Here is a 25,231-nt window from a genome sequence, read left to right on the forward strand (position 1 = left end):
TGCAGTGTAACAAAGTAGGCCCATTTATATGGTTGAACTTTATCAATCTTTCTGAATCCTAATATTTATATAGTTTTAAGGCTCTTTGGAGATTATATATAAAGCTTCAATTCTACCGATGGATTAATCAATAATTAAGGTTTCGACTAGAGAAGGGAATTTTGTTGTCTATCCCAATCTGTCTCACTCACATTAAGGTAGAGCCTATGTTTTTATAAGAATTTATTTGGTACAGAAATCTTGCTCTGCTATCAAGCTGTGGAATAATAGGACCTACTCCATTTGCTTATTTCCACCACTAGAACTACTTTGAGGATATAGTGAATTATGCATATTTTTGTTGTATTGTTGGCTGCCAAAGAGGGTGACAGGCAGATCTGTATGTTAACCAAATCATGCACGCCATTACCCCGCAAAATAAAATCACATTCTTTTGTCTAAGAGCTAGCACCGAAAAGAGCTAAAGACACTGGAGTCATGAGAAATCATTGATGATATTCACAGCCCAACGCAGTTGGTCTCCCCAATAGTCTTCGCTCACATGCCCACGTAAAATAAAGAGGAAATAATCTGTGATGATGTCCATATGGAGAGAACCCCATCCTTCTCTAATGCTAGATTGCATGATAGTAGACTTAGCTGTTATAGCTATCTTTTGAGTAGACCTGAAATTCAGGCCGCATCAGCTCATGGTACATTTGTCACTCACTATACTGTAACCATTCAAGGGGCTTGTAGACTTAGGCTCTGGTAACCATTACTATTGTAGAATAATTAACCTTCCATGGAGAAGTCACTGACTGTGGGAACAAGATCATGTGGTCTGGATGCTTTGGCCACACTAAACCTCTCAGGTGGCCAGACTTGCTCCACCGCACACACAACCAGGGCGCTTACCAACAAAGGAGGTACTCTCATATAGAGTCTGAAGCTCTTGCTACAACGATGCTACAACATCTACCCACATTATTATGGCCATTATTATGGCCACCTACTCATGGTTGGAAATAGGTCACTATTCCTTAATTCCCATATCTCTAGACTTTGCCTCCCACCCATCCACAATAATTGAGAAATTGACATTTCTATTAGCAAATATGAATGTCAAGGTCAGTCAATACCCTGCTGCCAAAGTCCATGCTAATATATTCTATTTCAACTGCCACTGGTGATGATATTTGTGGAAACGTATCAAACGGAACAGCATGCTGGAGCGATGGTTGTGACTAAGGTGGTGTACACTATCACCACTTCACAATATATTTATTTTGTCTTTGTAGGCCATCACAAGGTACACAAACAAAAACATTCTGCTGCAGAATGCCAACCACAGTCCAAAAGCAGTGAATACTCTTTGCCTTTGTTGCCATTTCTTCCGATTTCTGATGTCTTAAGAGGGGTTGTTTCTAAGAAGCACCAGGCTGGAAATCCTGCAACCATTAGCCCAACAATGGATACCTTTGCCCAATGCATTTATGCATTAGCCCACTATGGACATCAAACAATAGTTAAAATCAATGCCTGCCTGCCTACAGAGGTTCCTGTAAACTGATAAAATTATGGAGATGCTATAGCAACATCCATGGTATACCAAGCTCCCAAACCAGTGAAACAACCCAATCCCATAAACTCATCTGACATGGAGTTTAATCAGCAGCAAAAAGTGCACAGTAACATGTGCTCACACCCCAGTCGAATATACTTGCTAGTAGTTGAATTCCAAAATGGTGCAGTGGTGTGCTTTCTCAAAGGAGAAGCGAGCACGTTTATCCATAGACCCCAAACGAAGATTGCCAGACTTAACATGCAGGAAGAACAGCAGCATCAGGTGTTCTGTGACAACCCTACTCAAATCAGGTCAAAGCATTGGAAGATTGGGCTATGCTGGACCCAATCTGTAGAGAAGTGGAACCATTTATGAGAACTATACCCAAGTCCTACAAGTTGTATAGAATAAAAGAAGGTGGCTGTATTCTATTTGTGAACCAATTAAACAACTCTGCTCTCATTTCTCAAATGCTTTCCCGCATTCCTCTTTTAGATCGAAGCCTACCAGACAGCACAGCTGTCTGGTTGCACAGACATATTGGGGACATGCTGAAAGCTTCCCTAGGAATGCATTTCATCCACTGCTTACCATTGGCATTGTATTTTGTAGTTCACAGTTGCTGGATTTCTATTTGCTAGCTTTGTTTGCTTTAGGCTGTCCAGCATCCTTTATCCCTACCCTGGAGCATAGCCTGTTTACAACATCTCTGACTGGCTTCTTGTATACTTCCACGAGTGCTCGCTTTCCGGCAACTCTTTTTTTCTTTTTCGCGAGGCGCTCCACTAGAGTACATGTGTTTTCAGTTGTCTCCCTTGTAAGCTAGTTCCATGCAGAAAACATTGGGCATTTTTTTTAAAGGTTTCCTGCACCCTATCTTTTTGCTTGACTGATTCTGTTTATTTCTGCCACTACCAGCTCATCAATTTCATATGCCTGTGAGGAACAACGTTCTGTCTATGAGCTTGTTTATTTTGGTACGGTCTCTTTACTAATAGCATAACTTGAACAATCCTCTTCCTCAATTTCAAGTCTATGCCATAGGCACTGCAAGCTAAGGAGTGGGGGGGTGCTAACGCACCCCGATAATGACCATGCTGGTGTTCAGAAATAAAGGAGCCAAAACAAAGGCCTTTACATTTTGTTTTTCTTTTGTCACATATGCTGTGCATTCAAAGACAGAGGTTAAATGCTGGGCTCTGTCTTCCAAGGAAGGTTGGTGTTTAGTTTTCTTTCTCTGACTGCAAATTGAGAGGATTTATACGACAATGTTTCTGGGGTGTGAAAGGAAAGGCTTTGGGATGTTAATTTTTTCTAGCACACACACAACAAAATTTAAATGCCAGTAAATAAACTGTACAAATATTTCAGAATCTATCAGAATTAAGAAAGCACAAATGAAGCAATTGTTTTGTAATTCTGAAATATGGTTGAAATAAATATTTTAATACAATCTAAACAAATCATTATACTAGGTTATGCCGATTTCCACACTTTGTTTGTGCACTTAAAAGTTTTAGAATTAAACCTTTATGTTTGTAAAAATGTAATGGCAATTTCAATTGAAAAGGTGTGGTCTGTAATGGCAGTGTGCTGCCACACCATGCTTACCATGCTTTCTACTTCACTCAATGTCACTCCATTCTACGACACTCTACTCCACAACACTTTACTCTACGCAACTCCACTTATGCCACTCCACAATGCTATGCTCCACTATACAACACTATGCCCCACTCCATGAAACTATACTCCACTCCACAACACTATACTCCACTCTACGCCACCCGAGGACACTCCACGATGCTCCATGCCATGCTACTCTACAACATAATATTCTACGCCACTCTACTCTATGACACTCCAAGCCACTTCACTCCACTCTACACCACTCCACTACATCCCCTCTACGACAGTCTACTCTATAACACTCCACTCTACGACACTCCACTCTACGACACTCTGTTCTATGCTAATCCACTCTATGCCCCTCCAGGCCACTTTACTCAACTCTACGACACTCCACTCCACTCTACAATACTCTATTCTACTCAGCTTTAAGCCTCTCTTCTCCACTCCACGACACTCCACTCCACTCCACGATACTCCACTCCACGACACTCCACCCACTTTTATGTCACTTTACTCCACTTTATACAAAAAACACTGTATGACACTCTACTCCACGACAATATACAACACTCCCCTCCCCTCTGCAACACTCTGCACCATGCCACTCTATGACACCCACCGCCACTCCATGATATTCTATGCCGAAGAGGTGTGGCGCAGCGGCCAGGGTGCCTGACTACGGACCACGGGGTTCACGGTTTGATCCCCGGTGCCGGTTAGCCCAGCACCGTGTGACTCTGGGCAATAGCTCGCTTAATCTTCCCTACGGCACCCAGCGCCGGGACACCTCTCTGGAGGTAGCTCTGCTCTTTACAAATGCTGGTATTTCATTTCATTTGTATGCCACTCCATGAAACACTATGACACTCTACGCAACTCCACTTTATGCCATTCTATGCCACTCTAATTGATGCCACTCTATGCCACTTTACTTCATGACAAACTGTACTCTATTACACTCCACTCTATGAAATTCTACAACACTCCACACCACTCTATTCTATGCTACTCCACTCTATGCCACTCCAGGTCACCTTACTCGACTCTATGATACTCAACTCTACGACACTTCAAGCCACTTTACTCCGCTCCACTCTACCATACTCAATTCTACTCCACTCTCCGCCTCTCTACTCCTCTCTACAGCATTCCACTCTACGACAATCCACTCCATGATACTCCACTTTACGTCACTACACTCAACTACACACCATTTTACGCCACTGCACTTTATGACACTCTACGCCACTTCACTTTATGCCAATCTACGCCACTTCACTTTATGCCAAAAGCACTCTATGACATTCTACTCTATGACACTCTACTCCACAACGATATACAACACTCCACTCTACGAGACTCTGCGACATTCCAATCTGCGACACTCTACTCCTATGACCCTCTACCCTTATAACACTCTACCCTTATGACGCTCTACCCTTATGACGCTCTACCTCTAGGACGCTCTACCTCTATGACGCTCTACCTCTATGACGCTCTACCTCTATGACGCTCTACCTCTATGACGCTCTACCTCTATGACGCTCTACCTCTATGACGCTCTACCTCTATGACGCTCTACCTCTATGACGCTCTACCCCTATGACGCTCTACCTCTATGACGCTCTACCCCTATGACGCTCTACCTCTATGACATGCCACTCTATGACACGCCACTCTATGACACGCCACTCTATGACACACTACTCCACTTTACAAAACTTCACTCTACTCCACTCAATGCTACGCCACTTTACACCACTCCAAGCCACTTTACTCCACTTTATGCCCGCCACTCTACATCTTTCCATGCGACTCCATTCTATGACACTCTCCTCCACACTACGCCACTTTACTCCACGACACTCTACTCCACTCCAATCTATGCCATTCCATGCCACTTTACTCCATGACACACTGTACTCTACAACACTCTCCTCCACTCTATGACACTTCACTCTGATATTCCATAACACTCCACACCGCTCTACGCCACTCCACGACACTGTGTTACACTCTGCGTGTCTCTACTCTACAACACTCCACTCCACTATTCGACAGTCTACACCACACTACTCCACTCTGCGCCACTCTACTCAAAGCTACTTTAAGCCACTCCTCTCTACAATAGTCTAAACCACTCCACGCCACTTCACTCTATACTTTAAACCAAAACTACACAGACACTCTATTCTATGGCACTCCGCTCCACTGTACAACACTATACGACTCTTATCCACGCTACGATACTCTACGCCACTCTGCTCTGAAACACTCTATGCTACTCCACTCTATAACACCCAACTCCATTCTATACCATTCCACTTTACACTCCTGCACTTTATTCTACTGTAATGGTGGGACAGTTTGGCTTTGTCAGTGCTTGTTTTAATTGGTCTGCAGCAGTAACAAGCCATGCTAACAACTACACATGTCTGAAATTCAGGACTGGTAATAAACAGATATCCAAGAGAAAAAATGCCGGCGGTCAAGAGAACCTCGCACAATGGGCCTCAAACATATAGGCAAACTCCAACCCATTCAGCAGGACACATGCTCGACCCCATCTTCTCCGAAAGCAACATCTCCTCCGTCAGCCACACCTCGGAGCCACATTCGATCTACCACCACAGCGTCCACTTCTCCTTCACCAAACCCACCGTACGCCACCACCCCTATCCTCGCAGAAGCTGGAACAAGGTCACCGAATACCAGCTCACCGCCTCTCTCAGCAAAACCCCACCACTGACATCTACGGACCCCAACACCTCAGCACTCAACCTCCACCGTTAGATCTCCAACTGCACTAACACACTGGCTCCCCTCAGGAAACCCTCTGGCAGGCAGCCCTCAAAGAAAGCCAGTTGGTTCCCTCCCCCCCGCCCTCCAAGAGTCCAGGTGCACCTGCAGACGGCTCCAAAAAGGATGGAGGAGCAGCAAGATCATGGCAGACCATGCAGCCATTAAAACCGCTGTCACCACACATCACCACATCATCAGAACAACGAAGAAAGCAGTCATACAGAAACGCATCAACACCAACGCCCACAACAGCAAAAAACGTTTTGCCGTGGTCAAAGAATTTGCCAAACTCAGCACAGAGACAGCAGACATTCCCCCCCTCGAAGACCTCTGGAACAACCCCGCCACCTTCTTCCACTGCAAGATCAAGGGGATCTACAACAGCATTTAAATCCAAGATTCACCCACCCCACAGGCAACCACCGCACCCAATGGCTCCAGATCCCAGCAGATCTTTCCAAATTGGACCCCCCCCTTCACCTCTGCCGACACCCTCAAGATCATGAAGAGCATCCACTCTGGAGCCCCCTTGGATCCCTGCACTCACCACATCTTCAACGGAGCCTGCACCTCCATTGCACCCGAACTCTGCAGCACCATCAACTGCTCCATCGAATCTGCCACCTTCCCTGAATACTGGAAACACACAGAGATCAACCCCCTGCTGAAGAAACCCTCTACTGACCCGACGGACCTCAAGAACTACAAACCCATCTCTCTGCTCCCCTTCCCAGCCAAAGTTATTGAGAAAGTCATCAACATCCAACTCTCTGAGTTCATCAAAGCAAAACACATACTGGACCTCTCCCTATCGGACTTCAGAAGCAACCACAGCACCGAGACCGCTCTCCTTTCCACTACAGACAACATTTGCACCCTCCTTGACCGAAGGAGACTGCTGCCCTCATCTTTCTGGACCTCTGAGCCACCTACGATACTGTCTCCCAACACACGCTCAGTGTAAGACTCCACAACGCCGTCATCCGCAATTGAAGCCCTAGAATGGATCTGCTCCTTCCACACTGGCAGAGGACAGACTCAGATCCCACTGTTCAACGCAACACCCACAGAGATCAGCTGCGGAGATTGCCTCAGGGATCCTCCCTGAGTCCCACCCTCTTCAACATCTACATGGCCCCACTTGCAGCCATCGTCAGAAGCCAGAGACTCAACATTATCTCCTACGCCGACGACACCCAGCTGATTCTTTCCCTCACAGAAGAACCCACAGCTGTCAAGTGCAGCTTCCAAAAAGGGATGAATGCAGTCGCTACATGGATGAAGGACAACTGCCTCAAGCTCAACTCAGACTAAACTGAAGTCCTCATCTTGGGCTCCACCCCCTCTGCCTGGGACGACGACTCCTGGCCCACAGCGCTTAGAACCCCCCCCAGAGCTAAGGACCACACACGAAACTTGGCTTCATCCTGGACTCCTTGTTCTCAATGAACCGCCAAATCAACGCTGTCTCGTGCTCCTGCTTCCACGCACTTTGCCTGCTTCATAAGATCTTCAAAAGGATCCCCACAGAGTCCAGGAAAACGGTCACCCAATCGCTTATCAGCAGCAGACTCGACTACAGCAACACACTCTACTCCAGCACCACCCGAAAACTCTTAAAGAAACTGCAGATCTTCCGGGACACAGCCTCCAGACTCATACTGAACATCCCACGACGCAGCCACATCACCAGTCACCTGAGGGACTTTCACTGGCTTCCTATCAACAACAAAAAATAACCTTTGTGCTCCTGGGGCACGCTTACAAAGCCCTCCGCAACACTGAACCTGCATAACTCAACCACCGCCTCTCCTTCTATTCTCCCACCAAAACATCTCCACTCTGCCCAACTGGCCCTGGCCACCAGCCCGCGGATCTGCAAGACCACGGCTGGAGAAAGATCCTTCTCCTACCTTGCAGTGAAGACCTGGAACTCCCTGCCTCTGCACCTAAGGCAATCATCATCGCTGGCGCAATTCAGGAAGGACCTCAAGACCTGGCTCTTTGACTGAACCACAGACCCCCTCTCCCCCACACCTCAAGGCCTTGAGACCCTAACGGGTGAGTAGTCACGCTTTACAAGAAACTTGACTGATAGATTGAATGAATGAAAGATGGAGCAACAAAAACATGGATGGGGATCCCCATTGTAAAAGGAGGTCAGCCATTCACCAGGACCTCCTCATTCTCCAAAAAGTGCATACCAAACCTTGTTTATTCAGATCACATTAATCCATCAAATCAAAATCTATACGGAAATCATTTGTGCAGCCGGTGCAGTGAAACAGGGTCCCAGGTGAGTGACTGGCCAAATGCACTCCAAACATGGCTGTATCTTCTTACTGCCCAACAAGGGAGTCCTTTGCTTGCATTAGTCACCCCGAGTGGGACGGGCATGCCCAGACATGGGTCCCGTGCTCTCCTTGCCACTGGAGTCAACCTAGCCTGGCTGATGAGGGGTGAAATCCCGAAACCAGTCCCGGGATGCTTGTTTCCAGTCCAGGGAGGACCTGGCCTGGCATGGCAGTTCGGGCTGGACTGTTCCCATGGGGACAGGGTCAAGACTGATTTGCATATGGCTGGGTTTAAACTGGAATGGCATGGGGGCAAAAACAAAACAATGGATTTAGGCCCAGATGTCTGTACTGGGGTGAATGTATGACATTGTTCAACATTCTGTCTATCAATTGTTCTTTTTGCATTTGAGCCCACAGCACCTTGGCTGTGTTACTAACACTGCTAAGCCAATGACTTGTGCTTGGTGATGAAAGTGGACCTGTGATTACCGCAAACTTCAAGAGACCATTTGAGAGTTGGGTTGTGTTTGCACCAGACGCTTATTTTCAAAAGATGTGTGAGACTATCTGTTGGTCCAGTCTGAGCTGTCCAAGGTCGAGATGCAAGCTGGGGAGACTTGTCCTGACACACGTGGCTTTCAGTATAGGTCAATATGGGTGTTGGTGTCCAGTGTCCCTACTACAGGCACAGCGCTCAGCGGGGATCTTACTTCCTGAGAGGGAAGAGGAAAGATCCTTATGGAAACAGTGCTACAGGGAGGATCCTTCCCAAGGCCACAGTGCACCAGGCACAAAAGGGCACTGCTACAGACACACTACACACAATGCACCAGGCACAGTGGGCAGGGTGTGTGGTTCCTAAAAGCACAACCAAGAAGGGGGAGGGGTCCCAGCTACAGGCACAACAGACAGGGAAGATGCACAGCGTACCAGGTATTAAGGATCCCAGCAATAGGAAGTGATGTAACGCAAAATTGATTCACAACCCCCCCCCCCCCCCCTCCCCCTCAGCTTTGGTGAGGGTCCCGGAATTTCACTATCTCGCAGAAAATCATAGCCACTGGGCTGAATGGGGCCCCTCTAAAGGATTCATTGGGCCGATGCCTTACGCCCTGATACAGGCAGGGCGCACCAGACACGAAGGATCCCAGCCACATGCACAACGCACCAGGCAGGGAGCAGAGAGCGAAGGAAGCCGTAAAACAACGAAGGCACAGATGACGCGAGAACACGGGGAGAACGAGCGGGAAATCGATGGCTGTGGGTTTGATAAAACGTGCGCCGTTTTCAACTGGCCAGAGATGAGGAGTGTCCTACGTGAATTAATGTGAAGGGGGAGGGGGTCTTACAGACGGGTGCAGGAAGGCAATACTGGGAAAAATCAATAACAACACAGACAGTCAACCTTTCTTTGGTGAAGGAGAAATGCGCCGCCTGCAAAACGCTGACCTTAGCCGGCTAAAGGCCGAGAGTGACAACACCAAGCCTCGGGAACTGAAAAGCGAGAAGCGGGCATCCCTTGAGGAGAGCTATGCAACAAAGACCGAACGTAGACCCTGCCCAGACAGACGCTGTTTATAAACACGCAGGCATGCACGCGCTGCTCACGTGCACGTGGAAGCACTGCTTACAGAAGTGAAAGCATTACCATGCAGGCAAGCACGGCTCAGACAGGGTATGCAGCCACTGCTCACTCCACAGGCATACATCACATACATGTTTATGGTCGGTGAGAGGTTGTCAGTTTATTTCGCTTGTCTTGCTCAACAGAAAATACCACTTGTGAAGTGATGGACTTGGCTTACCTACGCGATCATGTAGAAGTGGATTTTTTGTAAACTGCGTAATTTTCTGAAATTTTGCTAAAAAATGTCAATTTGTCATATCCAAATTTGCCGATCCATCATCAGGGTGCTCTGCTGTGTCAGACACTTCATAAAAAGTGAACTGGTCACCTTCAGTAGACTGAGGTAATCATTCATATGAAGAGAACAATGTTGTACAGACAGTGAAAAATATCCCCATTTTTTGGAATGGGGGAAGGGCTTTTGTCTGAAACAGGAAACAAAAACCTTAAAAACTCAAAAGCAATTCAAAGATGGTGGGTAGAATGGTTTTTCAATCAATCAATCAAGGCATTTATATCGCGCACTACTCACCCGGAGGGGTCTCAAGGCGCTTGGGGAAGGGGGTCTGCTACTGCTCGAACAGCCAGGTCTTGAGCTGTTTCCTGAAGGCGAGGTGGTCCTGGGTCAGCCGAAGGTGGATGGGCAGAGAGTTCGATGTCTTAGCCGCCAGGTAGGAGAAGGATCTTCCTCCGGAGGTGGCTCTCTGGATGCGAGGGACGGCGGCGAGGGCGAGGCGCGCGGATCGTAGCTGGCGAGTGGGTGCGTAGAAGGCGAGGCGGTTGTTGAGGTATCTTGGGCCCAGGTCGTGGAGAGATTTGTGTGCGTGGGTGAGGAGTCTGAACATGATCCTCTTGTTGACAGGAAGCCAGTGTAGGTCTCTCAGGTGGCTCGAGATGTGGCTGCGTCGGGGGACGTCTAGGATGAGTCGGGCGGAGGCGTTCTGGATGCGCTGAAGTCTTTTCTCAAGCTTGGCTGTTGTTCCGGCGTAGAGGGTGTTTCCGTAGTCTAGTCTGCTGGTGACGAGGGCCTGGGTGACCATCTTCCTGGTCTCGGTCGGGATCCATCGGAAGATCTTGCGGAGCATGCGGAGGGTGTGGAAGCAGGATGAGGAGACGGCGTTGACTTGTCTGGTCATTGATAGGGAAGAGTCCAGGATGAAGCCCAGGTTGCGTGCGTGGTCCGTTGGCTTTGGTGCGGTGCCTAGGGCTGAGGGCCACCAGGAGTCGTCCCATGCGGAGGGTGATGGTCCAAGGATGAGGACTTCTGTCTTGTCCGTGTTCAGCTTCAGGCGGCTCATGTTCATCCACTCGGCGACGTCTTTCATCCCTTCGTGCAGGTTAGTCCTGGCGCTGTCGGGGTCTCTGGTGAGGGAGAGGATCAGCTGGGTGTCATCGGCGTAGGAGATGATGTTGAGGTTGTGTTGGCGTGCGATGGCCGCGAGGGGTTTCATGTAGACGTTGAAGAGGGTGGGGCTGAGCGACGATCCTTGCGGGATGCTGCAGATGACTCCGGTGGCTTCAGATCGGAACGGAGGGAGGCGTACTCTCTGTGTTCTGCCGGCGAGGTACGAGGTGATCCATTCCAGAGCCTTCCCTTGGATACCGGTGTTGTTGAGGCGTTGGACTAGGGTGCGGTGGCAGACAGTGTCAAATGCTGCGGAGAGGTCCAGGAGGATGAGGGCCGTAGTTTCCCCGTTGTCGAGTAGGGCCCGGATGTCGTCGGTGGCTGCGATGAGGGCGGTCTCAGTGCTGTGGTTGGCTCTGAAGCCGGATTGCGATGGGTCGAGGGATCCGTTCGTCTCGAGGAAGGCGGACAGTTGCTTGTTGACGATCTTCTCGGCGACTTTGGCAGGGAAAGGAAGGAGCGAGATTGGGCGGAAATTCTTGAGGTCGGTTGCGTCCGCTGTTGGTTTCTTCAGCAGTGCGCTGAGCTCGGCGTGCTTCCAGCTCTCCGGGAAGGTGGCTGTGTCGAAGGAGATGTTGATGATGTCTCTGAGGTGGGGTGCGATGGTGGAGGCTGCTTTGTTGAAGACATGGTGGGGGCACGGGTCCGTTGGAGATCCGGAGTGGATGGTGTTCATCATGCGGTTTTTCCCTTTTCATTATCATTTTTTAACAGAAATTTGTGGCTGCTTAATTCCAGTGACCCTGGTGACGGTTGCATTGCAGCTTGGAAGCTTTAGTCGCTGAGCCGGCCCTCTGTGTAATGAGCAGCACCTCGCTGAGAGAAGTGCTCTTTTTAAGAGATGAAATGGTTTGCACTTGGAAGAAAACGAACGACTGTACTTTTTACTAGTCAACTAGACTGGTAGTTGAAGTCATCAAGGTAGCCTCCAACAAACATTACAGGTTAAAGACTGCCTGGTACTGAATTAAAGATGCTCTTTGCTTCTTGGGCCCTTGAAATATTTGAGTTTGTTAGTGTTGTGCAGGTTAGTTTAGTAATGGTCTGTTTTCTTCTTGGAAAAAGAGAAGACGGCTGAAAATATCTGGGCTTCAGCACCACTGGCTAGTAGTTAGTGCCTGTGTGGACAGTAGTTCCATTAGTCGATGTTCCTAACCAGTTTTGTGGTGAACCGTCAGCTCTTGCGTGTCTAGAACCTTGACCCCAACATGGAGGGTATGCCATCAGGTCGATTGAGAAAGCTCTACCAATCAAGGATGATAGTTCTAAAGGAACTGGCAAACTCTCCACTAGATCTCCTTGGATTTCAGCTGTAAACCTGTTCTATACCATAAGTAAGAAGCTTTTGGCAAATATGTTTTTGGTTTGCACACATGGCCTGCTGGAAAAAAAAATACCAATATTATTTAAAGGCAGACTGCTTTCAGCTGTGCACGTATGAGAGGAATAAGAATGTGTACATAACAGGGTCAATATCTTTTTGATGTGTTATATCGGGCAATACTGCAGTCAAAATCTTAAATCTAGACTCCTGAGCGAAGGTACGAAACACAGACTGGTCTATGCCCTTGAATATTGAACATGGAGTCGTTAAGTCGGTTGACCAACTTATCCTACCCAAATAAGATTCTAAGAGGGGGCATTCCAGAGAGAACAACAGGACTTATCAGGTAGTAGCCAGCGAGTTACCTCTATCCTGAATCAATGTAGGGTGTACCATAATTTCTTCTAATATTTCTTATTCACCATGCAGAGACTTTGAGTTATGGCCAGCCTTGCACCGGAGATTCCCTCGAAAGCGTAAAGTTCCTTTCTTACTCACCTCTGTGCTTATGTCGGGAAGAATAATACTGAAGTAACACTGGTGAAGGGGAAAGTGCAATATTGATGCCCCTTTGACATACCTTTGTATTTAGCGTATGTCACCATCTGCGTCTCGTCTCGTTTTAATGCTTCCTAGGAGAGCTTCATCCAACAAGGCCCTGGCTTCCCTTCACTGGCTCCCGGTTAGGGAACAAATTCTATTTAAGGCTTTGTGTGTTAGCCACCGCATCCTACAGAGGAAGGGGCCCACCTATCTGCATGACCTAGTTACCCCGTATGCTCCTACCCGTCGATTGAGATCAAGGGGGACGGGGACGGTTAGTATTTCGATTATCAGAAGAGCTAGGATGGGAGGTCGCTTCTTCCGCTTTCTAGCTGCCACGCATTGGAATAAACTCCCCATAGGGCTCCGGAAGGAGTCTTCGGAGACACTTTTTCGGAGACATCTTAAGACCTGGCTTTTTCCATCCGTAAGTCCTTCCGTCTAATTCTTCCTTGCTTTCACCTCATTGCCCGGAACTTGGTCTTTTTTCCGCAGCGCGGGACACACTAGCTAGTGTAGCCATGCGCTTTATAAATTTGTTTATTATTATTATTATCTGCACCTTCTCACGGATTAAAGGCGCTGAAGCCTAGTGAGAGCTTCCTTGAAGATCCCAGAGCAGGGGCAGATCCTCACTTTAGGTTCAATACACACTGCTGAATACAGCAGTTGTGAATTATTACTACACCAACCACAACGAGGATATTCGCCAATGTACTAAGGATGGCATACACAAGAATTAACCTTGTGGGCGGCATCACACCTCACGTAAAAATGCAACCAACTAACAGCCATATAAAAACGTTCATATTAAACAAAAGATTCTTACCCACAACTAATGATGTGATAGTGTTTTGCAACGTATTACTAGCAAGAGGCTAACGGCATTATGACTGCATTTTAATTGTGTTTAATATGCCTGACAAACAGCTTTATAATGACTTCTACTTTCTTGTGCATGACATGGCCACTAAGGAATATCGCACACCACATACAATGTACTGCATTACAGTGGGCTTGCCACAGCTAAGAGAGGGGAACTCTCCGCATGTAATATGTACCATACAGCATGACAGCTGCAGGTGGGGTATATATGGTTCATGAAGTCAATAATACTGGGCAATACACAACACTGATACGTGACAACAATATATAATCTGCATAATACATTTGCATAAAGAGGCTAACACACTGTAGGGCAACTCAAAAAAAAAACAGCATGACAAAGTAACCACTGTGCACAACCAAATCACTAACACTGGGCACAGAGTAGTGTCCTGTGCATCCACAAAGCACTTCAGCGCCTCGCCAGGTGCAGTAACTAAGCACTACATAAACAGCAATCCCATAACATACCAATTACTAAAAGAGCTAGCTAAAGTTCGGACCCACGTACACACTGATTACAGACCGATGCACAGCTCACAGACGCATACACTGCTCACAGGCTGATGCACAGCTCACAGACGCATACACTGCTCACAGGCTGATGCACAGCTCACAGACGCATACACTTTTCATACATAACATGTTCACATAATACTCCTAGACGCATGCACTGCTCAAAGCTGCCTACACAGCGCACTGAAACACACACAGCTGCCACATACATACTGCTCACAGATGTAAACACTCTTCATACAAAACATGTTCACACAATACTCCCAGACGCATACCCTGATCAAAGCTGCCTACACAATCCACGGAGACACAGTTGCCACATACATACTGCTCACAGATGAAAAGAAGGCTCACATACACACCGCACAAAGGCTCATATACTGCTCTCGCACACATACAGCTCACAGAGGCATACACTGCTCGCATCCAAACGACCGACACGGTTTATAGACACACTGCTCACAAAAGCATACACTGCCCTCGTGCACACATGATTAAAGACACTGCTCACAGTCATGGCTTCAACACATAAAGAGCCCGTATGCCTCGCTCAGATTCATATACAGTTCACAGATGTATTAACCGCGGTCATCTCGGTGCACAGCTTACATGAACGACTCACAGATGACTGACCTACTCACAGTTGCATTTGCAGTTTAAAGAAGACTTCTCACAAACTCATCCACAGCTCACAAACATACTACTCCCAGACTCATTCAAATGTCACAGTACATCCACAGCTCCATACATACTCTTCTCAGACTCATTCAAATGTCACAACACATACACAGCTCACATACATGCTCCTCTCAGACTCATTCAAATGTCACAGCATATCCACAGCTAACATACATACTCCTCTCAGACTCATTCAAATATCATAGCACATCCACAGCTCCATACACACTCCCCCCAGACTCATTGTCACAGCACGTACACAGCTCACATTCATACTCCTCCCAGACTCATTCAAATATCATAGCACATCCACAGCTCCATACATACTCCTCTCAGACTCATTCAAATGTCACAGCATATCCACAGCTCACATACATACTCCTCTCAGACTCATTCAAATGTCACAGCATATCCACAGCTCACATACATACTCCTCTCAAACTCATTCAAATATCATAGCACATCCACAGCTCCATACACACTCCTCCCAGACTCATTCAAATGTCACAGCACGTACACAGCTCACACACATACTCCTCCCAGACTCATTCAAATATCATAGCACATCCACAGCTCCATACATACTCCTCTCAGACTCATTCAAATGTCACAGCATATCCACAGCTCACATACATACTCCTCTCAAACTCATTCAAATATCATAGCACATCCACAGCTCCATACACACTCCTCCCAGACTCATTCAAATGTCACAGCACGTACACAGCTCACATGCATACTCCTCCCAGACTCATTCAAATATCATAGCACATCCACAGCTCCATACATACTCCTCTCAGACTCATTCAAATGTCACAGCTCACATACATACTCCTCTCAGACTCATTCAAATGTCACAGCATATCCACAGCTCACATACATACTATTCCCAAACTCATTCAAAGGTCACAGCACATACACAGCTCACATACATACTTCTCTCAGACTCGTTCAAACGTCACAGCACATACACAACTCACATACATACTACTCCCAGACTCATTCAAATGTCACAGCACATCCACAGCTCCATACACTCTTCTCAGACTCATTCAAATGTCACAGCACACCCACAGCTCCATACATACTCTTCTCAGACTCATTCAAATGTCACAACACGTACGCTGGTCACATACAAACTCCTCTCAGACTCATTCAAATGTCACAGCACGTACACAGCTCAAATACATACTCCTCTCAGACTTATTCAAATGTCACAGCACGTACGCTGGTCAAATATACACTCCTCCCAGACTCATTCAAATGTCCCAGCACATACACAGCTCACACACATACTCCTCCCAGACTCATTGAAATATCATAGCACATCCACAGCTCACATACATACTCCTCTCAGACTCATTCAAATGTCACAGCACATCCACAGCTCACATACATACTCATCTAAAACTCATTCAAATGTCACAGCACAACCACATCTCACATACATACTACTCCCATACTCATTCAAATGTCACAACACATACGCTGGTCACATACATACTCCTCTCACACTCATTCAAATTTCAAAGCACATACACAGCTCACATACATATTCCACTCAGACTCATTCAAATGTCACAGCACGTACACAGCTCACATACATATTCCACTCAGACTCATTAAAATGTCACAGCACGTACACAGCTCACATACATACTCTTCTACGACTCATTCAAATGTCACAGCACGTACGCTGGTCAAATACATACTCCTCCCAGACTCATTCAAATGTCACAGCACATACACAGCTCACATCCATACTATTCCCGAACCCATTCAAAGGTCACAGCACATACACAGCTCACATACATACTTCTCTCAGACTCATTCAAATGTCACAGCACATACATAGCTAACATATATACTCCTCTCAGAGTCATTCAAATGTCACAGCACATACACCGCTCAGATATGCACGCAATCTCACACCACAAAGATAAACGCACTGCTCACTGGGACAGTCAGTGATCACATACATAAATACTGCTAACACAAAAATGCAGCGCTAGCACATACTGCTCACGGATGCATACAGCTAACAGAAACACACACTACTGACAGGCCCTACACTGGCCAGAGACATATGCACAATCATACTCCCAGATGCACACACTGTTCACAGACAATGTCCATTAGCACATATCCTCCTCACAGACAAATCCCCATTACTTACATACATAGTGCTCACAGCCATACTGTTCACTGCTCCCACATCAGAGACAGACACTGCTCACAAATGCTACTCACAGATGAAAGCCAGACATACTGCTCAAGGATGTATCTATTGGTATTTCTAAAGCACAGACCTAGCTCACTAGCAATGGGAATGGGAGATGAAGGGATCTGCCCAAAATGCCAGGATGTTGACTCCAACCCCGCGGCCGGAAGTCGACCCTTGGTCTCCAGGCTCCAAAGTCAGTAGCTCTAGTCGCTAGGCCACAACTCCCATGGATGCATGCACTCCTGGGACACACTGTTCACACACACAGTGCTCACATGCATACCCCTCACAGGCACATGCAGTGCTCACAGATACACACAGCCCCGTAACATACACACTGCACTCATAGATGCATAATTAGTACCAAAGATGCACATACTGCCTCACACTGCTCGTGGACACACACACTGCTCCCGTTGATCACACAATGCTTACATACACGGCTAACTTACGCTTATATACGCTGCTCACACAGTGCTCTCACACATCCTCCTCACAGATACCCACACACATCTGAGCTGTTCGTTCGAAACTGAGTGGACATGCCTATCGTGCTTGTACATGCATGAACAGACACATGTACAGTTGTACAGCACACACCCCTACAGGCGACACCTGCCCACATGTGCACCACTCAGCGAGATACATTCCCTGCTGATAAACACACAGGAAGTGCTCATGTAAAACATGATTATGTGCTTTTTCCTGAAACATTCCGTAAAAGCACACACTGCTCACAAGCATTAACACTTCCCGTTCTCAGACACTCAGAGCAAACTGTACATTTAAACACCTTATTCAGGAACATAATGCATTCTAAGTATAGAGCAGAGAAGTAGAATGACTTCTCTTGTACATACACTACACACTTGCTCTGCTTAGACAGACATTCCGACACCTGCCATGCTCTTGGAGAAGTGCACAGCACACGATCACTCTATGCCTCCTTCGTGTCTCCTGCCGCCACTCCTACACACACATTCCTCCCTTAAGCCAAAGAGGCCCTTGTCTCATAACATCTCCTTGTAAGCTAATATCTCTCAGCTCTCTTTCCCACCTCGCCAGTCCTCCCTGGCTCACCGACAAATTCCTCCAGGAGCCTTCACACCGCGTTCCCAGAACAGCAGAATGCTCCCCAGCCCCGGAGCCCCCCAGGCCCCCTCTCACCTATCAAAACTTCTTTCCTCTCCAGGATGTTTTTCTGGGGCAGCTGGGCCGCTGTGTTCCCGGAGACGATGGTATTGTCCAAGAGGCCAGTGTCCGCATTCCTGCCTCGACCGAGGTTCGGCGCCCGGGTAACCTCCGGAACCAGTTCATTATTCAGCTCCGGGCGAGTCGCCCCCACCGCCTTGTCGAGCTCGAAGTCACCGCTGGGCCCTCCGGTCACAGGAGCCTCGACTTCATTGTCCCCGTCAAGGAGCTCCGTCTAGGAGAGAAAGAAAGAACACAGAGATAGTCACGTGCTGGGTTTGAAGGCCAATGAACTGCGTGGTTCCATGGAGCAATGGCTGCCTGCTGGGTCAGAAGACTAGAGCACAGCACGCAGCAGTGGCTAAACATTGGGGATGAGGCCAAAGGATGACATGGGGTCATGGAGCAATGGCTGCCTGCTGGGATCGAAGGCAGAGCACGGCATAGTCATATAGCAGTGGCGACCCATTGGGGTCGAAGCCCCAAGGATGGCATGGTGTCATGGAGCAATGGCTGCCTGCTGGGATCGAAGGAAGAGCACGGCATAGAGCCATGCAGCAGTGGCTACCCATTGGGGTCGAAGGCCCAAGGATGGCATGGTGTCACGGAGCAATGGCTGCCTGCTGGGTCTGAAGGCTAGAGCACGGCATAGAGTCATGCAGCAGTTGCTACCCATTGGGGTCGAAGGCCCAAGGATGGCATGGTGTCACGGAGCAATGGCTGCCTGCTGGGTCTGAAGGCTAGAGCAGAGCATAGAGTCATGCAGCAGTGCTGACCAATTGGGATCGAAGGCCCAAGGATGTGGCATGGTGTCATGGAGCAATGGCTGCCTACTGGGTCTGAAGGCTAGAGCACGGCATAGAGTCATGCACAGTGGTAACCCACTGGGGCCGAAGGCCCAAGGACGGCGTGGTGTCATGGAGCAATGGCTGCCTGCTAGGTTCGAAGGCAGGGCACGGCATAGAACCATGCAGTAGAGGCTACCCATTGGGATCGAATGCCCAAGGATGTGGCATGGTGTCATGGAGCAGCAGCTCGTCACTGGGTCTGAAGGACCAAGAAGTGCATGGTTCCATGAAGCAATGGCTGCCTGCTGGGTCTGAACTTGCAGGCTAGAGCACGGCATAGAGCCATGCAGCAGTGGCACCCATTGAGTTCGAAGTCCCAAGGATGAGATGGTGTCATGGAGCAATGGCTGCCTGCTGGGTCTGAAGGCTAGAGCACGGCATAGAGTCATGCAGCAGTTGCTACCCATTGGGGTCGAAGACCCAAGGATGGCATGGTGTCACGGAGCAATGGCTGCCTGCTGGGTCTGAAGGCTAGAGCAGAGCATAGAGTCATGCAGCAGTGCTGACCAATTGGGATCGAAGGCCCAAGGATGTGGCATGGTGTCATGGAGCAATGGCTGCCTACTGGGTCTGAAGGCTAGAGCACGGCATAGAGTCATGCACAGTGGTAACCCACTGGGGCCGAAGGCCCAAGGACGGCGTGGTGTCATGGAGCAATGGCTGCCTGCTAGGTTCGAAGGCAGGGCACGGCATAGAACCATGCAGTAGAGGCTACCCATTGGGATCGAATGCCCAAGGATGTGGCATGGTGTCATGGAGCAGCAGCTCGTCACTGGGTCTGAAGGACCAAGAAGTGCATGGTTCCATGAAGCAATGGCTGCCTGCTGGGTCTGAACTTGCAGGCTAGAGCACGGCATAGAGCCATGCAGCAGTGGCACCCATTGAGTTCGAAGTCCCAAGGATGAGATGGTGTCATGGAGCAGAAGCTCGACACTGGGTCTTACGGACCGGGAAGTGCATGGTGCCTTGGGGCAGTGGCAGCCTTTTGGCATCATTCATGGTCAGTAAGCGCACTGTCAGTGTTGGCCCTCTGCGCCTTGTTACCCATCGAGGGCCCATCTCCCCAATTACCAAAATGTAGACTAAGCAAAACAGACGAGGAAGGTGTTTGGCCTACAATAAAATGCTCCCATGCATGCATACAGTTACAAACCATCAAAAGAGCATTATCGGCAAAGAAACCATTAGACAAGAGACGCACTAAGCTATGTGTGTGTCTGCATAACCGGAACCACAACATTGATATCCCCAAGGGTGTGGGACTTTAGACGGCTTCAGTAAAAAATCACTGTGGCAACGGAGAACTAATAAGCCCATCCAAAATAATATACATTTAAAAAAGGGGATATGGAGGTTGCGTAGGATTGTCCCTCTGTGGGGAAGATTGGGTGGAGGGGCCATCCTGCCTTCTAAATGCCTAATAAAATTATCGACTAAAATATTGGTTTAATTAAGCTCACATTATTTGTGCAGACTATTATGTAGATATTTTCTGATTCTTATTATCCATGGTCCGATGTCAAGCATTGAACAATGGGAACACCCTTAAAAACAGAACATAAAGAGAATAACTTTATGTACAACCAGGCTATAAAAATTAACACGAAGAGTTCATGACTTCAGAAGGGTTGTGTCCTCAGCCTCGCTTCTACATTAAATTTTTATTCTATGCGGAAAAATTTTATCATTGTAACAGGCTAACCAGTGTATCATGCTACAAGAGGCCCCAAAACACAAGCCAAGATCATGCAACAAGGGACCATTCTGGAACACCCATTGGTGGCGATTGTTAGAGATGTAGATCTTTTCTCTCAACACTAGATGGCCCCTCTGGGTGTCCATTTTACATCGGATGGGTGCAAGTTATACCCTTAATATTCCACCTTGACACCATCTAACCTTCACCAGCCACTCTCATTATTATCCTCTTCCTGTTTCCTTCACCTCTACCACTCCCCCCTTCCACCTAGTGGCTCCTTTGTATCTCTCCTTACAGAAGGATCATACCATTCTCAGAGAGGGGTGCTCGAATGATGAAACTCTTCAATACTGTTGTGTGGCAGCTATTGAACTCCGCTATGATGTCGCTGAACAGATACAATTTGAAAACTATCAACACCATGGGTAATACAGTTTATGGAAGCAATCGAGTAAGTAAATCAAACATTCACTTTCAAATCCGGTGTTATTAAATAGTAAAGTATGGTTGGACTTTCCCTGTTGCCAATATCTTTACATTAAAGTGGCAGTGCTATCAGATTATGACATAACTCCAAGCCTTTACTGTCAATGATTACAATTAAAAGCCGGCCTTCCCTACCTGCAGCTTCTGCTGGTATCAGGAGGCTTGGGTAAAAGGCCCATTAAGAAGGGTCTTGGAGGGAGTAGATTACCAGGGGGTAATGTTAATGTTAATTATAATGCACCTCACAGAGGAGGGTTTTACATTGTCCCTCTTTTAATCCCCATTTCATATATATTGGGACAAGGGGATTAACAAAAGGACGATGAGCAGTTATCCACAACAATATGTACAATTTTCAGAGCCTTGGTGTCTGGGGTTCAGATCCTAGGGCGGACAAAAATATTATATTCATAAACGTCATAAGGTACGAATGCACCCCATAGAGGAACCTATTCAACACAATATTTCAAATAGATAGGAACCGTTCATTGACCAGACTTGTCTGTTCCCTTGAGCCTGTGTAATTAATAACCAAGAGTCAGAAGGCCAACCAGGCTTGGTTAAGTCAGGCATTCCCTTCCAACGCCCAACCTCAGGTGACCACACACTGCAAAGTCTCTTTCAGAGATGCTGGACAACAACAACAAATCACCAGTAGCTGCCACGTTTGCTGGATTTTTAGTGCAAGGTATAAATGCCCTCATTTAAAGATGTGACTGAAAACTTGGGTATAGCAGACAATGACGCTAACAAGTGGAGCTGGGGAATAAAAGAGGTGCAAGTTTGGGTGGGTTTAGGCTCAAGTTTTAAGGCCTAGCAGGTAGGGGCAACAGTCCACAAAATGCTATGTTCACCTTTAACTCTGTGACCTGTCAAGCATAGATGTAAAGTAATGATGTTTAGGGGTGTAACCAATCACGTCAGTTCCCTTCTAACAGTCATGTATGGATGAGCCAGTCATATTCCTGCTATCTCTACAGGGCTGTTTGCTCTGGGCAGAGCTGGTTAAGTTGAAATCTGATGTTTGAGCGACCACTGGACATCAGTCAGGCGTTATGGCAACAATCATCAAATGTTACAGGCCGTGGCATGAGACCTTGACATGGTTAGCGCAGATGGAGGCATGGTGGTTTAATGTAACATATGTGACACTTTAGGATCATGTGTCTAGTGAGATTAGGGGTCAATTTGTACCAGTGCTTCTTGAGGGTACAGGATGGTGCTTAGATATCTCGCTAATGCTTGTGGCTACTAAAGAGTGGGGCACCATCTATCACGTTATGTGGGTACCTTCAGAAAGGCTAGTAATGTCAAAAGCAAGCTAGGGTCTTCGCAAGGCTGGGAAGCTGCATTAGAGCCAGGATTAGGTCATGTTGATGACTCCCGGGGAGTCTAAAGGACTGGAGAGGTGATTACGGGCATCTGCGGGTGCACTACAGCATCCAGAGGTCCTTGCCTGGTATGACCGCCCATTGTGCAGCCTGATCAGGAGGTGCTGCTACTAAAAGCAGCAAGCAGCTCCCGCACCCTGGGAGTCTGAAGGACTGGAGAGGTGTTTACGGGCATCTGCGGGCGCACTACAGCATCCAGAGGCCCTTGTCTGGTGTGACCGCCCATAGTGCAGCCTGACCAGGAGGTGCTTCTATTAAAAGCAGCAAGCCGCTCCCGCACCCCGGGAGTCTGAAGGACTGGAGAGGTGTTTACGGGCATCTGCGGGGGCGCTACAATGTCCAGAGTCCCTTGCCTGGTGTGACCGCCGATAGTGCAGCCTGACCAGGAGGTGCTGCTATTAACCCCTTGAGTGCCCCGCCCTTTCCACGCCCTGTGCCGGGCATTTCATTAGCGGGCGGGGCTCATGACGAGATAGTCTCGTCATGGGCACAGCGCAACCGCGGCCCATGACGAGACCATCTCGTCATGGGCACTCAAGGGGTTAAAAGCAGCAAGCCGCTCCCGCACCCCGGGAGTCTGAAGGACTGAAGAGGTGTTTGCGGGTATCTGCAGGGGCACTACAGCGTCCAGAGGCCCTTGCCTGGTGTGACCGCCCATACTGCAGCCTGACCAGGAGGTGCTGCTATTAAAAGCAGCAAGCCGCTCCCGCACCCCGGGAGTCTGAAGGACTGAAGAGGTGTTTGCGGGTGTCAGTGGGGGCACTACTGTCAATAGTGGACACAGCTAGTCAATCTTATCAAGCCCTGTGCATAAGAGATCGGCACAGTACCTTCTGTTTTTATTTAGTCAATTTTTATAATATTGATTTTTCTAGTTCTTGTTTGTTTGAGAATTTGTTTGCTTTTGTTACTGGCCATGAAATGTGAGGGGCGGTGCATGCTCAGCAGCCATGCCTCCAATTATGAGAGGATTTTAATGTCAAACTGGGGGGTGGGATTGTGGGAGCGCAGTCGCTATTAGTGCACCTGGGGACGCTAGGGGCGGAGCTGAGGAGATTCATTTCCATTTCGGACTTAGTAGATGTTATGGAGTATTTTCAGGGCACTGGGTCCGGCAAACCCACATACAGGGGAGGGAGGCGGGGTTCGGTCATAGATTAAATCTTCACCTGCAGGCAACTGGTGTAGTGGTGTTTAGCTAGCGAGGTGGTTGAAACCCAGTGGGGTGATGCACTATTGATTGTTGGAGCTTTTCCTCTGTTGAGAGATGATCCCCCCAATGCGTGATCTAATCAATAAATATTCCGCGGATGGACTGAGGGTGGTATGGCATTTTAAAGATCCTTAGACCACACTGGGTACCTTACTTAAAAAGTATTCGTCTACTTTTCTGGGTTGCTTAAGTAATGATTGACGGGAAGCTCTTACGGTTTGTTATCAGCTCTTATGTGTCTCCATCAGGGTCATATGTTGAAACCAGCTGTATCCAAGACAGAGCTTTCTCGCTGGTTTGACACTAGCTGCTCTGCGGCTTAGTCATTTGAGGCAGACTCTGTCTGGGAGACCCAGAGATGTCGGGCAGTTAGAACAGCAAGGTAAGCTGACAAGCTTGCTCAAGGAAAGGAAGCATGTCTTGTTGCAAAGGGACTGGGAAACTCTCGAACTTGCAGCCACGCGTAATTGTATATAGCACTTGTTTATAGCGCTACATCATGACGTCATGTGCTGTGAATGCACGCGTCATGATGTCACTTGCATAGTGTCTAACTTGGTCAGTCCCCCCACTTCTTTTTATAGGGCTTGTGTCCTGCTACAAATGTTAAATAATCAGCAAATATGTTTTGGTGTTTCCTCCTTTTTTTAAAATGTCCATTCGTCAGGTCTATGGAGGAGTAACTGTTCTTAATCTTTTTAGTTTTGTGTATTGTCTTTTTACCAACTGTTATGCTTTTTAACCTCTTCTGTACTGTTTGTATTTTGTACTTTTATGATCTTTGGGTAAGATCGAATAAAGGTTTACGGCATGACATGACTCTGGGTGAGCCACAGTCAGTCACCCGTCAGGTCAAGGAAGGATTCAGGGGGGCCAGAGCAAATATCTGTCCAGAGCAACAACACCACGTCGGTGTAGGCCAAA

At 47.8% G+C, this 25,231-nt stretch overlaps 1 protein-coding gene across 1 annotated transcript in view; it reads right to left on the minus strand.

The window, feature by feature from the left end:
* SDC3 (syndecan 3) overlaps positions 1-25,231 on the minus strand; it is a 410,885-nt gene that overhangs the window by 7,879 nt on the left and 377,775 nt on the right. The window contains exon 5 of the mRNA XM_085645626.1: positions 18,647-18,905. Coding sequence (XP_085501752.1) covers positions 18,647-18,905 — 259 coding nt within the window. The remainder of the gene's footprint in view (positions 1-18,646; positions 18,906-25,231) is intronic.

This window comes from Triturus cristatus, chromosome 3_1 (genome assembly GCF_964204655.1).
Source record: "Triturus cristatus chromosome 3_1, aTriCri1.1, whole genome shotgun sequence".
Taxonomy (NCBI): domain Eukaryota; kingdom Metazoa; phylum Chordata; class Amphibia; order Caudata; family Salamandridae; genus Triturus; species Triturus cristatus.